General features: G+C 43.3%; 2 protein-coding genes across 3 annotated transcripts; one reads left to right on the forward strand and one right to left on the reverse strand.

Moving 5' to 3' along the window:
- Window positions 1–1475: 1475 nt before the first annotated feature.
- LOC116721880 (uncharacterized PE-PGRS family protein PE_PGRS46-like) lies at window positions 1476–5444 on the reverse strand. Its single transcript, XM_032565907.1, has 2 exons — window positions 4262–5444; window positions 1476–2254 (listed from the first exon to the last, which is right to left on the reverse strand). Exons 1-2 carry the CDS (start codon window positions 5442–5444, stop codon window positions 1476–1478), a joined length of 1962 nt encoding a protein of 653 aa, XP_032421798.1.
- Window positions 5445–7006: 1562 nt separating this feature from the next.
- On the forward strand, window positions 7007–13116 carry LOC116721142 (nuclear autoantigenic sperm protein-like). Of its 2 annotated transcripts, none has more exons than XM_032564687.1 (13): window positions 7007–7193; window positions 7337–7447; window positions 8248–8328; window positions 8416–8522; window positions 8602–8853; window positions 9732–9808; window positions 9879–9955; window positions 10028–10101; window positions 10515–10703; window positions 10778–10932; window positions 11649–11720; window positions 12104–12181; window positions 12690–13116. In XM_032564687.1, the coding sequence occupies exons 2-13, from the start codon at window positions 7347–7349 to the stop codon at window positions 12828–12830; spliced, it is 1404 nt and encodes a 467-aa protein (XP_032420578.1). In that variant the 5' UTR covers window positions 7007–7193; window positions 7337–7346; the 3' UTR covers window positions 12831–13116. The 2 variants fall into 2 exon arrangements, with proteins under 2 accessions (XP_032420578.1, XP_032420579.1); XM_032564688.1 differs by having other exon boundaries at window positions 7007–7179.
- Window positions 13117–13534: the final 418 nt, after the last annotated feature.

The raw sequence follows: 13534 nt of genomic DNA on the forward strand, positions 1-13534 counted from the left end.
TTCTGTCACAGTCTGAAAACAATTTGGCCGCTTGAAATTTCTAAATAAAAATAACAACTTAAAACTGATTGATTCTTTATTGTCAGGCGTGTCTGTGTTTCCCTGTGATGGACTGGTGACCTGTCCAAGCCGTGTCATGCCCAGGCCACGGCAAACTTGAGAGACACACCGGTGACCTTGCGACCTTTAAAAGTATCATGTGAGGATGGAAAACAAATGGATGGATTATTTTATAACATATCCAGATGTGCAATAGAGTACATCTATGTCCCTACAGAGGACAGACTGATGAGCGAGAGGCTGACTGAGAGAGGCCAGGCTGAGACTTGTTCTGACAAGGTGGAGGCAAGAAAGTCAGCAGGAGAAACTCAGAGGGGAGCCGTCAGTCACAGCAGGGTACGACCACAACATGCAGAGCAGAAACACAAACAGGCACCTGCTCAGAATCCAGCAGCAGCACAGATACACACACGTAGATGCTGCACCGCTTCCTCTTTTGTTCGTTCGCTTAATAAATCTAAACAGGTTTCATAAATCTACAACTGTTTTATACAACCTTTAGGTCACGCATAAAGTTAAATCTGTTTTATCCTGGTTATAGTTGGTCTTTTGATGCTTTAGGTATGCTGACTTCTTATGCAGAAGGATACTTAATGTTATATTTAAAAAAGCTTGCAGTGTAAAAAAAAAAGCAATAGAGGAACTCTATAGATGTTTGTTTTTAAGAACAGGGCAACATTTGAGTATTTTCAGTTTATTAAAATATAAACAACATCAGAAAGGTACAAATATTACTGGGTAATTACATGTTACGGGTAGTTAAAGCATGATGGGCCGCCAGGCTTAAAATACACTGAGGGAAACCCTGATAAAAGTGTCTTAATCTGTACATCACTGCCCACTTAATAATGATATTTTTTGAAATAAGCTTTCTAAGCTTATATATATATATATATATATATATATATATATATAAATAATGTGTTCACAATCATGAATTTAAAGTGTAGCAGGAAGCCGGAGCACCCGGAGAGAAACCTGCAAACAGGAAACCTGTCTTAATCTTTTTACCTTTTGATCCCAGAAAATTTTGTGTCTCTTGTCATGAATGTTTAAGTAACTGAACTCAACAACACATGTTCTGTCCCAGTTACTGAAACGTCTCCAGCTTCAAAATGCTCGGTTATTATCTCATCAGGGACATTTTCTTCAACCAAATTAGAAATTTCTAGCTCCTCTCCAAAAGCACCTTAATCGCTTTCGAGAGGAGGGGCTGGAGAAACCGTCGCATTAGATCTTTTTACCCGGTCTTTGCCTACTTCCTTTCCTTTTGATAAAGGTAAATGAAGCCCCTTCTGAACATGATGATGTAGAAGCAGTCGTGATAGTTTGTGGACTCATTTTAAGCGATAAAAAAAAGAAAAGACGTTTGATACGAGACGGAACTACGAAATTTAACTATGAAAAAACATAACTCAACTAGAAATCATAGTGCAGCAAATAGAACCTCCAGCCCCTGCGTCCTCCACACCTCCGGTCGTCACCGCTGTGGCTGCCGCTCCCACGCCCCCAGCAGCCGTCGCTCCTAAGCCTGCTCCAGCCCCTCGGCGAAGAGAGCACACTATCGCCTTCGCTCTGGTCCCCATGATGATGGGTTTCCAGGCGGCCGCCAGCCAGGGGGCGCCAGCCAGGGGGCGCGGCTGATGGCGTGGCCTGTTCCCCGTAAGTGAGCCTTTGGGCCCTGTTAGTGGGTTCTTGGCCCCTAAAGAGCTTCCTAGTTCCTCCGAGCTCCCTAGTGTTCCCTCCAAGCTCCCTAGCGTCCCCTCCAAGCTCCCTTGCATCCCCTCCAAGCTCCCTAGCGTCCCCTCTAAGCTCCCTGGCTTTCCCTCCGAGCTCCCTAGCGTCTCCTCCGAGCTCCCTAGTGTTCCCAATGTTTCCTCGTCGCCCCCTAGTGCTCCTCCCGAGAACCAGCCTCCTAGTGCTCCTCCAGATTCTCCCAGAGACTCCTTGTCGCCGCCTCCTGTGGCCCGGTCCCTGCGCCGACGTTGCCTGGCGGACCCGCCTCCCGCAGCCTGGCCTCTGTACTGACGTCGACCTCCGGACCAGCCTCCAGTGGCCCGGCCCCAGCACCGACGTTGCCCGTCGGACCCACATTCGGCTCCTTCCTGTGTCTCCGCCCACCCTGCTGGGTGCTGCTCAAATCTTTCATCTTCAGATGAGCTTTCTGAAAAAACATCACTGTGTTCTACATCGTCTTCAGAGACAATGTCAGAATCAGAGGACTCAAATCTTTCATCTTCAGATGAGCTTTCTGAAAAAACATCACTGTGTTCTACATCGTCTTCAACGAAATCTTCAAATCCAAAGTAATTATGTTGTTTATCTTCAGATGAGCTTTCTGAAGAAACAACACTGTGTTCTACATCGTCTTCAACGAAATCTTCAAATCCAAAATTCTTGTATCGTCCATCTTCAGATGTGCTCTCCTTTGAAACATCCTTGTGTTTTACATCGTCTTCAGCGACGACGTCAAAATCAAAGTGTTCTGAACTTTCGTCAGTTGATCTCTCTGCTGAAAGGTCTTCATCAATAATCCGATATCCCAGCAACTTTTCTACTCCCTTCGTAACAAGATACCCAAGGCCCCAACCGATAGTTAAAATCATTGTGACTGAGGTTGAAATGGTTTCTAAAATCACTGTTCGAAATTGTCTCTCTATCAAAGTGTTGTACCTCCAACGGCGTTGAAAAGCAAACTGAGAATTCTTTGATTCCAAATGATAATAATATTCGCTTGAACCTTTATGACATCATTGATGAGAACACCGATGACATGATGATGTCACACGACCTGTGTCAGGTTCTTGTTTGTTTTAGTTGCTATGGAAACACAAGGAGTTATGTATGAGATAAAACTACTGTCAATTAAAAATGCGTGCGTAGACATCTAAATTTGTGAATTTAAGTCAGTAAATGTGCATAAATGTAAGTTTTGTATTTGTCCTGTTTTTCAACTCATACGTACGTGTAACTTTACCTATGAGAATACTCGTAAACAAATAAATTAATACAAGTGTTTTTGATTGGTTTTATAGAGAGTAAGTATTTTTCCAGAAGTTAGACACACATCAGTCACATTTAGAAACTGGCTCTAAACCATCTGCTTGATCTATTTTGAACTGGGAGTGAGGAGGATCCTCTTCAACTTATCATGTCTTGCCTTAATTACTTGCTCTGTTCATAAGGAAAACATTGGCTGGCTGACTTCTCTGGTTTTCACTGCTTAGCTGTGTCATTTATATATTTCCTCTGTCCTGTTGTACAAATGCTTTTTTTAAACATTTTATCTCCAAAAATATAGAAATGTTATGGATGAAATAATGTGTTTACAATCATGAATTTAAAGTGTAGCAGGAAGCCGGAGCACCCGGAGAGAAACCTGCAAATTTCTTTTTGATATTTTATTCATGAAATGTAATTACAAAATCTATTTCTGACATTTTGTAATTAAATGTCAGAAATACATTTATTATTTCAGAGCCTTTTTGAGAAATAAAGGCTCTAGTGGCCTTTATTTAATAGGAGTAGACAGGAAAGTGGGTTATGAGAGAGGGGATTCAAACCCAGGACTTTGATGCTGCAAGGCAACAGTGCTCCCAACTGAGCCACTGTCCAACAGTTTTATTCACAAAATTAATGTTTTATTAACATCTAAGGAGAATTTAGAGGCCAATTAACCAAACAGTCATGATGTTAGACTGTGGCAGGAAGCCGGAGCGCCCGGAGAGAAACCTGCAAACAGGAAACCTGTCTTAATCTTTTTACCCTTTGATCCCAGAAAATTTTGTGTCTCTTGTCATGAATGTTTAAGTGACTGAACTCAACAACACATGTTCTGTCCCAGTTACTGAAACATCTCCAGCTTCAAAATGCTCGGTTATTATCTCATCAGGGACATTTTCTTCAACCAAATTAGAAATTTCTAGCTCCTCTCCAAAAGCACCTTAATCGCTTTCGAGAGGAGGGGCTGGAGAAACCGTCGCATTAGATCTTTTTACCAGGTCTTTGCCTACTTCCTTTCCTTTTGATAAAGGTAAATGAAGCCCCTTCTGAACATGATGATGTAGAAGCAGTCGTGATAGTTTGTGGACTCATTTTAAGCGATAAAAAAAAGAAAAGACGTTTGATACGAGACGGAACTACGAAATTTAACTACGAAAAAACATAACTCAACTAGAAATCATAGTGCAGCAAATAGAACCTCCAGCCCCTGCGTCCTCCACACCTCCGGTCATCATCGCTGTGGCTGCCGCTCCCACGACCCCAGCAGCCGTCGCTCCTAAGCCTGCTCCAGCCCCTCGGCGAAGAGAGCACACTATCGCCTTCGCTCTGGTCCCCATGATGATGGGTTTCCAGGCGGTCGCCAGCCAGGGGGCGCCAGCCAGGGGGCGCGGCTGATGGCGTGGCCTGTTCCCCGTAAGTGAGCCTTCGGGCCCTGTTAGTGGGTTCTTGGCCCCTAAAGAGCTTCCTAGTTCCTCCGAGTTTCCTAGCGTCCCCTCCAAGCTCCCTGGCTTTCCCTCCGAGCTCCCTAGCGTCTCCTCCGAGCTCCCTAGTGTTCCCAATGTTTCCTCGTCGCCCCCTAGTCCTCCTCCCGAGAACCAGCCTCCTAGTGCTCCTCCAGATTCTCCCAGAGACTCCTTGTCGCCGCCTCCTGTGGCCCGGTCCCTGCGCCGACGTTGCCTGGCGGACCCGCCTCCCGCAGCCTGGCCTCTGTACCGACGTCGACCTCCGGACCAGCCTCTAGGGGCCCGGCCCCAGCACCGACATTGCCCGTCGGACCCACATTCGGCTCCTTCCTGTGTCTCCGCCCACCCTGCTGGGTGCTGCTCAAATCTTTCATCTTCAGATGAGCTTTCTGAAGAAACATCACTGTCTTCTACATCGTCTTCAGAGACAGTGTCAGAATCAGAGGACTCAAATCTTTCATCTTCAGATGAGCTTTCTGAAGAAACATCACTGTCTTCTACATCGTCTTCAGAGACAGTGTCAGAATCAGAGGACTCAAATCTTTCATCTTCAGATGAGCTCTCTGAAGAAGCATCACTGTGTTCTACATCGTCTTCAGAGACAGTGTCAGAATCAGAGGACTCAAATTTTCCATCTTCAGATGGCCTTTCTGAAGAAACAACACTGTGTTTTTCATCGTCTTCAACGAAATCTTCAAATCCAAAATTCTTGCATCGTCCATCTTCAGATGTGCTCTCCTTTGAAACATCCTTGTGTTTTACATCGTCTTCAGCGACGACGTCAAAATCAAAGTGTTCTGGACTTTCGTCAGTTGATCTCTTTGCTGAAAGGTCTTCATCGTTAATCCGATATCCCAGCAACTTTTCTACTCCCTTCGTAACAAGATACCCAAGGCCCCAACCGATAGTTAAAATCATTGTGACTGAGGTTGAAATGGTTTCTAAAATCACTGTTCGAAATCGTCTCTCTATCAAAGTGTTGTACCTCCAACGGCGTTGATAAGCAAACTGAGAATTCTTGGATTCCAAATGATAATAATAATCGCTTGAACCTTTATGACATCATCGATGAGAACACCGATGACATGATGATGTCACACGACCTGTGTCAGGTTCTTGTTTGTTTTAGTTGCTATGGAAACACAAGGAGTTACGTATGAGATAAAACTACTGTCAATTAAAAATGCATGCGTAGGCATCTAAATTTGTGAATTTAAGTCAGTAAATGTGCATAAATGTAAGTTTTGTATTTGTCCTGTTTTTCAACTCATACGTACGTGTAACTTTACCTATGAGAATACTCGTAAACAAATAAATTAATACAAGTGTTTTTGATTGGTTTTATAGAGAGTAAGTATTTTTCCAGAAGTTAGACACACATCAGTCACATTTAGAAACTGGCTCTAAACCATCTGCTTGATCTATTTTGAACTGGGAGTGAGGAGGATCCTCTTCAACTTATCATGTCTCGCCTTAATTACTTGCTCTGTTCATAAGGAAAACATTGGCTGGCTGACGTCTCTGGTTTTCACTGCTTAGCTGTGTCATTTATATATTTCCTCTGTCCTGTTGTACAAATGGTTTTTTTAAACATTTTATCTCCAAAAATATAGAAATGTTATGGATGAAATGAGCAACTCACCAATCGGTCAGATGGGTACCAGTCTCCACATCATCTTAGATGGTTTCTGAATTTGTTCTTCATAAATGAATCACAGAGAACTGAATAAGATATGAGGCAAAAAGTTATTTGCACAAATTCCTTCTCCACTGTGAAACTAATAACAGCTGAATCATCTAGTCATGTTGAATTCATGATGTGCATCACGCAAATCTCCTTTGCATTAGAAATCTCCTCTGAGGACAATAGTCTTGTTCAATGTGCCCCTTTTTTTAAATTTGAGTCCCTGCCCCTCCATAGGTCTCTGCACGGCCCTGCTCCCTCCCACCCCGGGCCGTGGTAACAAAAGGTTGGAGACCACTGATCTACATGACCTGATAAGAACCTGATCTATATAATTTACACTTAAGGTCTTTAAAGCAGAGGTCAATATTGATTTTATTCGACTTGCCATATAAGATAAAGACATTTTGAATGTTCTTTTACCTTTGATAATTTTATGGCTTATTGCTTTTTCAGGTTCAGTTTTTTCAATAATGAACATTCATAAAATGATCATCTCACCTCCTCCCAGGATGCTGCCCTGGGTTGGGCTGTTAATCTATACCAGAACTCCTCATCGGTTCCTATTGCATTTGTTCTCACAAGGCATTTCCCCCCCACAATTTTGCCCTTAAACTCCAATCGTTTAATACTCTTTTTTGTATTTCAAGAAATTCTCATAAGACGATGAACACCGCCGTTTTAGATTAAATGAAACATATGGAAGAGTTTCTTTTCAATCAAGCGGTCGATGAACAACATAAACACAACACACTGTTCCAGAACAAATGTGTCTGTACCTTTAAGAATTCTCCCGCGTTTGTCTACGACTCCGGAAGGAGCGAGCCCGTTTCGCGCTAAATTGAAACAACAGAGCAGTTCAGCAGTCCACGCGAGGAGCGACTCACACGTCACATCTCCTGAACCCCTCGCTGCCAGTGGTAGTCTTCAACAAGGTCTGCTGTTTCTTAGCACTCTTCAAAATTTTATTTAAGTTTACCAGCGTAAGTATACAACTTATTATTTTATTGCTAGAAAAAAAAAAAAAAAAAAATATATATATATATATATATATATATATATATATATATATATATATATATATATTTAAACTCAAGTGACCACTTGCTTTGGTTTCTCTGTTCAGTGAAGCCAAAATGGAGGAGGCCAACAAGCTCGTCGGGACCGGCAAGAAGTTCCTGGTGACGGGGAAGGTGGTGGAGGCAGTGAGCGCCCTGCAGGAGGCCTGCGGGATGCTGTGAGTAAACCGGCGGCAGACAAAAAGACTCTCACTCAGTATCTTATATATATATCTTTTGGTTGCAAATAGTTTCTTCGTTTTGTATTGTTAAATTTATATCTCGAGAAATTGTCTACTTATTTATGCATTTCTAACAGGCTATATTTTTGGTTGTCTAAAATTCTTGCCTTAAGCATCCTCTCCTTTGTGCCGGTTTCCTTCGGGGTTCCTGCGTTATTGTAATAATAGAAAGGAGTGAATGCGGCCCAAACCGCGTTGTTCGCATTTAACGCAGTTGGCTTTCACGGCTGTTTCAATGGTTGCTTTTAATTACATGTTACAGTGAAAATGGTCACTTCTAAATGTTCTCAAAGAAAATGTTTGGTCCCCATTTTTCCAATAGCCACCTTTTCCTCGCTGTCTCTTAGAAACGTAGCGTTAAGGTTAAAAGGTGAGGCACAACCTCGAGGTCTGACCTCAGCAAAAAAAAACAACTGCAATAAAATATATTGCTGTATATTTCAATGCAGTTACATGTCCGTTCTGTGTAATATCTCCATTAACAACAGGTCTGGTCACTTTTCACGTATGGCCTTCGTACAAAAGAACATATGTATTTTCTAAAATGTTCAGATTTTTTGTTTTCTACTTAATTTTATTTTATTTTTTTTAAATAAAAGTCATTTAATTTTATTTAGTAAAAGGGGCATTTTTTTTCCTCCTCCAAACATTTTGCAGAAGTACATTTCGAAACAGAATATTTTGGCTGATGTGTAACTTGATGATGATATTGACGGGAGAAAAAAAAATAATTTCAGAGCTAAGAAGTACGGAGACACGGCGGATGAGTGCGGGGAGGCGTTCTACTGGTGTGGGAAAGCACTGCTGGATTTGGCACGGTGGGTTTAAAAAACGTTAAACTAGCTTTAACCGCCGCTTGACGGCGCTTTGAGTCTGCAGATGTGAACGACGGGATGTGATTACAGGATGGAGAACTCCGTCCTGGGGAACGCTCTGGAAGGAGTCCCGGAGGAGGAGGAGGAGGAGGAAAAGCCCAAAGACTCCAACGTTGAGAGCGTAGAAAATGTTGATGGTGAGGGGGCGGGGCTAACTACTTCAAATCCCACTGGGAGCTGGCGTCGACGCTTAACGCTCATCCATCGCATTGTTAGAAAAGTCCAGAGACGAGCTGAGGGTTCAGGTGTACGATGCCATGGCGGAGAAGAAAACAGACTCCGAGAAGCAGAGCGAGGCGACGGAGGAGAGCAAGACTGAAGGTTCAGGGGCTACACCGGAGGAGGAGAAGGAGGAGGAGGAGGAGGAAGAGGACGGCGAGGATGAATCACCTGCTGAGGAGAAGGAGGGAGAATCTGAAGCTGCTGCTGAACAGGAAGAATCTACAGATAAACCAGAGGAAGCTGGAGGTAAACATCTGATTTATCCAGACTGTAGAGATGTTTCTGTCACAACTGGGCACAAAACTTGGCAGATGTCAATATTGGCAGAAAAGGGATGCAGTTTTACCGAAAGACCGTCTTAGAATTCTGGGGGGAAAAAGTTTTTTTTTGTTTTTCTTTTTTTGAGTTTTCAGAAAATTCCTACTTGTTTCTCCTAATTTGTCCGAATTCTTGCAATATTATGACCTTATTCTCGTAATTAAAACTGAAAAAAAAATCTTAGCCGAACCCTGATATTCCATTGCAGAGTTGTCCTGAATTCAAACTCTGTAAAAATAGCTGTAAAACACACTAGTCAAACAAGATGGCCGCCTTTGGTGTGGCGACATCACTCTGACCTACGGAAGCCCGAGGAGTTCATAGTTGGGAGGGGAAAAAACAAAATTGTGATTTATTTTTTCCTTCCAAAAATTATAAATCTTCAAAAACCAGGAATTCAATTAATTGATCAAATTAATTGCTTGTATTTTAATTTCTGCAGCAAAGCATCAGTAGCTGCATTTCCACCGAGTTTGCTCAGAACTTTGCCAACATTCTGCAAATGTTGAAAAAAAAATTAAAAAAGCAATTTCACAATTGCAGTTTCCCATTAAATAAGAAACACGATTAAAATCCCACATGAATACATTTGGGGTGATAAGTTGTTAAACAGGCCGGGTCACTTCCTGTCGTCTTCTTCATTCCCACCAGTAGTAACATCCAGTTATCGATCATGCAACTCGCACAAAAAAAAGTGTTTCAATAGAGCAAATTTATTTCCACAATTCCAATTTGTGCAATTTTGCGCTTAATGGAAACGAGTGGTTTCAGCTGGGTGCCATGGTAACCACACCTCTCCTGTGCAGGCGATGAAGACGAGGACGACGAAGAGACTGAGGCTGAAGTGGAGGAGCTCGGTGAAGGGGAGCCCACTGCTGACAAGGTACTGACCGCACACTGGCCTTCAGACGGAAAGTGTGACGTGGGCTCACGGTGCCGTGACCTTCCTCCAGGACAGTGAGGATGAGGAGGTGGGGAACCTGCAGCTGGCCTGGGAGATGCTGGAAGTGGCTAAAGTCATCTACAGAAGGTAGAGCTGCAGCGACGCCTGCGGGATCCGGACGCCTGCTGGGATCTGACCTCATGTTTCCGTTTGACTCAGGAAGGAGGGGAAGGACGACCAGCTGATGGCGGCGCAGACCCACCTGAAGCTGGGAGAGGTTTCTGCCGAGTCGGGTAAAAAGACTCACTTTTTCAACACGCCGTTAGATTTTCAGGGTATTGTTTGCTGGGAGGGCATATTGTCACTTTCCTAAAATAATGGCCTGGGCCAATCGTTTTGCCAATTTTTATTTGCATTTTTTTTTTCAGTCTTAGGTCATTGCTTTAGGAAGGTGACAATATGTAACTAAGAGGAAAATGATATATGTGTCCAAAGTGTGGCACCGGGGTCATTTATGGCCCCTAGACTGATTTTGTGCTGCCGCCGACTGCAGTTCCATGAAGATGTAAATCCAGCCCGTCCACTTTTATTTTTTCCTTAAATCAAACCGTAATCATAAAATCAATTCCCGGGCCACACGTTGGACCCCCCTGATTCAAGACGTTTGTTCTGGAATATTGTTGCTCATATTGAATCTGCGTGTCAGGAAATTACAACCAGGCACTCGAGGACTTCCAGGAGTGTCTGAAGCTCCAGCTGAAGCACCTGGACCCGGACAGCCGCCTGCTGGCAGAGACCCACTACCAGCTGGGGGTCACCCACAGCCTGAACCTCCAGTACGCCCCGGCCATCCAGGCCCTGAATAACTCCATCTCGGTCATCAAGAACAGGCTGGGTGAGGCGCCTGGCACCTCAGCAGATCACCACGCGGAGAGCCGACCTTTTAGTCTGACGTTGTTGACCTTTCAGAGAAACTGCAGGAGATGATGGACAAAGCCGAGAGTCCAGAAGCTCTGGAAGAGGAGAGGAAGGAGATGGAGGAGCTGAAGGCTCTGCTCCCAGAGATCCAGGAGAAGGTGGAGGACGCCACCGAGGGGATGAAGGGCAGCGCTGAGGCGGCTCAGGTGAGCTGGGAATGAACAAACTGCTTATTCTGGGTTTTTCTTTTCACTACAAGGGGATCTGCATCCTTAGTCTTACATTTGTGTATCTAAAATCACATTAAGTTCACTAAAAAGAAAAAGAGTTAGCCTTAAATACCTTAATCACAGGCATTACATTTTGTTGTGCCAGAATTATTTAGTCTTATATTCTGTGAAGCTTGCTCTTTTTTTCTTAAGGATTTCACTGTTATGCAGAACTTTGATTCGCACGCAGACGACTTTATTGCGTTCTGTGATTTGAGGCAGTTGTGGCTACCGCTAACACGCTACTAATACACAATTGAAGGCTAGCTAGCATGAAGCTAGCCAGCTTTTGTACATCTGTCATGGGTAAGTTCACGTTTATAACCAGTTGGCTGGATGATGTTTCTTTGCCATTGGCTCACTTCTCAGGCCAATCCATGCAAGTTATTTGCTATTTTTCTTTTTATACATTTCTGTAGCTATACATATTTTCAATTCTGTTCCTAGCCTTACAAAGTCTTTGAGTTGGTGAAATCCTGCAGAAGTTCTTTCAAAGAAAGAAATAACCTACCAAGATGTTGCTTATATTCTGAATACTTGGATTATTTGGACCAATCCATAGATGTACAATTCTCATGTTTGCATTCTTAACGCTGACGGACCCTCCACAGCTCCTGTCCTGAGTTCTTTGTTTGCTTTGTTCCCACCTGTAGGATGGAGCCTCCAGTTCCTCTGCTTTGCCCGATTCTACCGTCAGCCCTGCTGACTCTTCGTCCAGTCCAGCAGTAAGTCTGCTCCTGAAATAGCAGGGCTTACACGGATGAAACATTGACACTGGGAAGTGTTTACAGCTGAAAACGAGATATTTGAAGCTTCTGATTTCTTAAACCCTCACTTCCTGACATTGTGAAAAGGTCTGATGTAGGCCAGGCATCCAAAACCCAAACAAAATACAGAGGAGGTTCCTGAAAAGACCAAAACTCTCCCCATCGGTCAAACATTGTGGAATGTCCCCTAGATGACCAGCAGGGGGGAGTGTTATGATCTAACTTTAACTTGAACTAGTTCTGGTTCCTTTCTCATTTGTCAGAAGCAAAGTTTTGGTTGTGTCTCTAACCGCCTGAACGTTGTTTTTCCTAATGGCTACTTGTCTCAATTTCCCAACCAGCTGCAAAGCACCAACAGCACCAGTGAACATCCCTCCACCGTCCCAGTGTCTGATATCTCCCACCTGGTCAGAAAGAAGGTGAGCGCTCAGACATTTGACGGTGACCCTGGTGCAGGTTGAGGATCTCGCCTCCCTTTAAAGTAATTTTTTAAAGGAATTCTATCCAAAAGTTCAGATGGGACTGGAACAGGAATAATCCAATTCAAACATGCAGTTGATGATGATGCATTCTGGTACTCAGTGAAGTTATAAAGTGCCTTTTATATGATTTTTATTTTGTAAACCTCTTACTGCCTAAATTTGTGTGTTTTTTTAAAGCATTTTCTTGCTGTCAGGTGGATACTAAATTAAGCAGTTTTATGTATATTTAGCACAATATGTGAAATGTAGAAATGGGCCAATTCTTATATGTGTAGAATATGCATCAATTGGCATTAGTGGGACCCAGGTGCCGTTTTGGCTGCATTACAGTAGTTTTTGATCCACAAGCCATTTATCCCATTAGCTCTAGACTTGTTTGTTTTGGTTGTATTTACCCAGAATGCCCTGTGCTATGGTGCCCTATTTTTTCTGTGCTTCCTTTCAGAGGAAACCAGAAAGTCCAGTAAAGGAAGCTGAAGTGAAGAGGGTGAAGCAGGACGACGACCAGGAGCCCCCCGCCAACGGGATCCACAAAGCTAACGGAGATTCCGCCAAACGCACCGAAAACATGGAGGTGGCAAAGTGACGCGTCTTTAGGCTTCCTTCCACTTTCCTTTGACGCTCACTGTCCAAGAATATGAAATACACTCTGCTCAGGGGACGCATCTCTGAAGTTCAGAACTGCAATGTTCAGGTTTGGCTGCAGAAAGACCACAGAACCTGGAACCTCCTCACTTGTGTTTTAAGTCGGTGAAGCCAGACCGGTTCACATTCTCCTGGACAGCTCTCACACCGGGTTGCTGCTGTTGTAAATATGTTGTTTTTCTAAACCTTTTTGTAACCTGTAAAGTTAATAAAGATTGTCAGCTGAACTTTCTTGCTAATGATCTGATTTGACTCGGGTGTGTTGAAACGGAGACGTCTGCTTTAACGGACATGACACCTAAAGAGAAAAGGGTCCAGAGAACTTTAATTCATGCTGGTTCTTTTACAAATCCTAATTATAGCATTTTTTATATTGCTATAATAAAATACTAGCTATTAAACATGTAATACAATGGGTTTTTTTTTGTGTATGTAGATTTTCTTTAGGTTATCTCTCACACCTGACGCTGAGTTACAGTCGCTTTTTGGTTCCGTACTCTCCGAAAATGGGCCCAGGTAGTTCCAAATAATGGAGTTTGAGTGAAAGTCAAATTCAGGTTCAAAACCAGGCGTCGCCATGTTTTTGCCCCGCTCCTGGTTCAAATCGTTAATTATACACCTAGCCTTGGCTCAGATTGTCTCCAG

This window comes from Xiphophorus hellerii, chromosome 6 (genome assembly GCF_003331165.1).
Source record: "Xiphophorus hellerii strain 12219 chromosome 6, Xiphophorus_hellerii-4.1, whole genome shotgun sequence".
Taxonomy (NCBI): Eukaryota; Metazoa; Chordata; class Actinopteri; order Cyprinodontiformes; family Poeciliidae; genus Xiphophorus; species Xiphophorus hellerii.

Coding starts and splice junctions, on each gene's coding strand:
- LOC116721880 (XM_032565907.1), bottom strand. CDS start 5,444: ATGATTTTAACTATCGGTTGGGGCCTTGGGTATCTTGTTACGAAGGGA. Junction 2,255..4,261: donor GGAGGACGCAGGGGCTGGAG/GTTCTATTTGCT, acceptor TTGTCTCTGAAG/ACGATGTAGAACACAGTGAT.
- LOC116721142 (XM_032564687.1), top strand. CDS start 7,347: ATGGAGGAGGCCAACAAGCTCGTCGGGACCGGCAAGAAGTTCCTGGTG. Junction 7,448..8,247: donor CAGGAGGCCTGCGGGATGCT/GTGAGTAAACCG, acceptor AAATAATTTCAG/AGCTAAGAAGTACGGAGACA. Junction 8,854..9,731: donor TAAACCAGAGGAAGCTGGAG/GTAAACATCTGA, acceptor TCTCCTGTGCAG/GCGATGAAGACGAGGACGAC.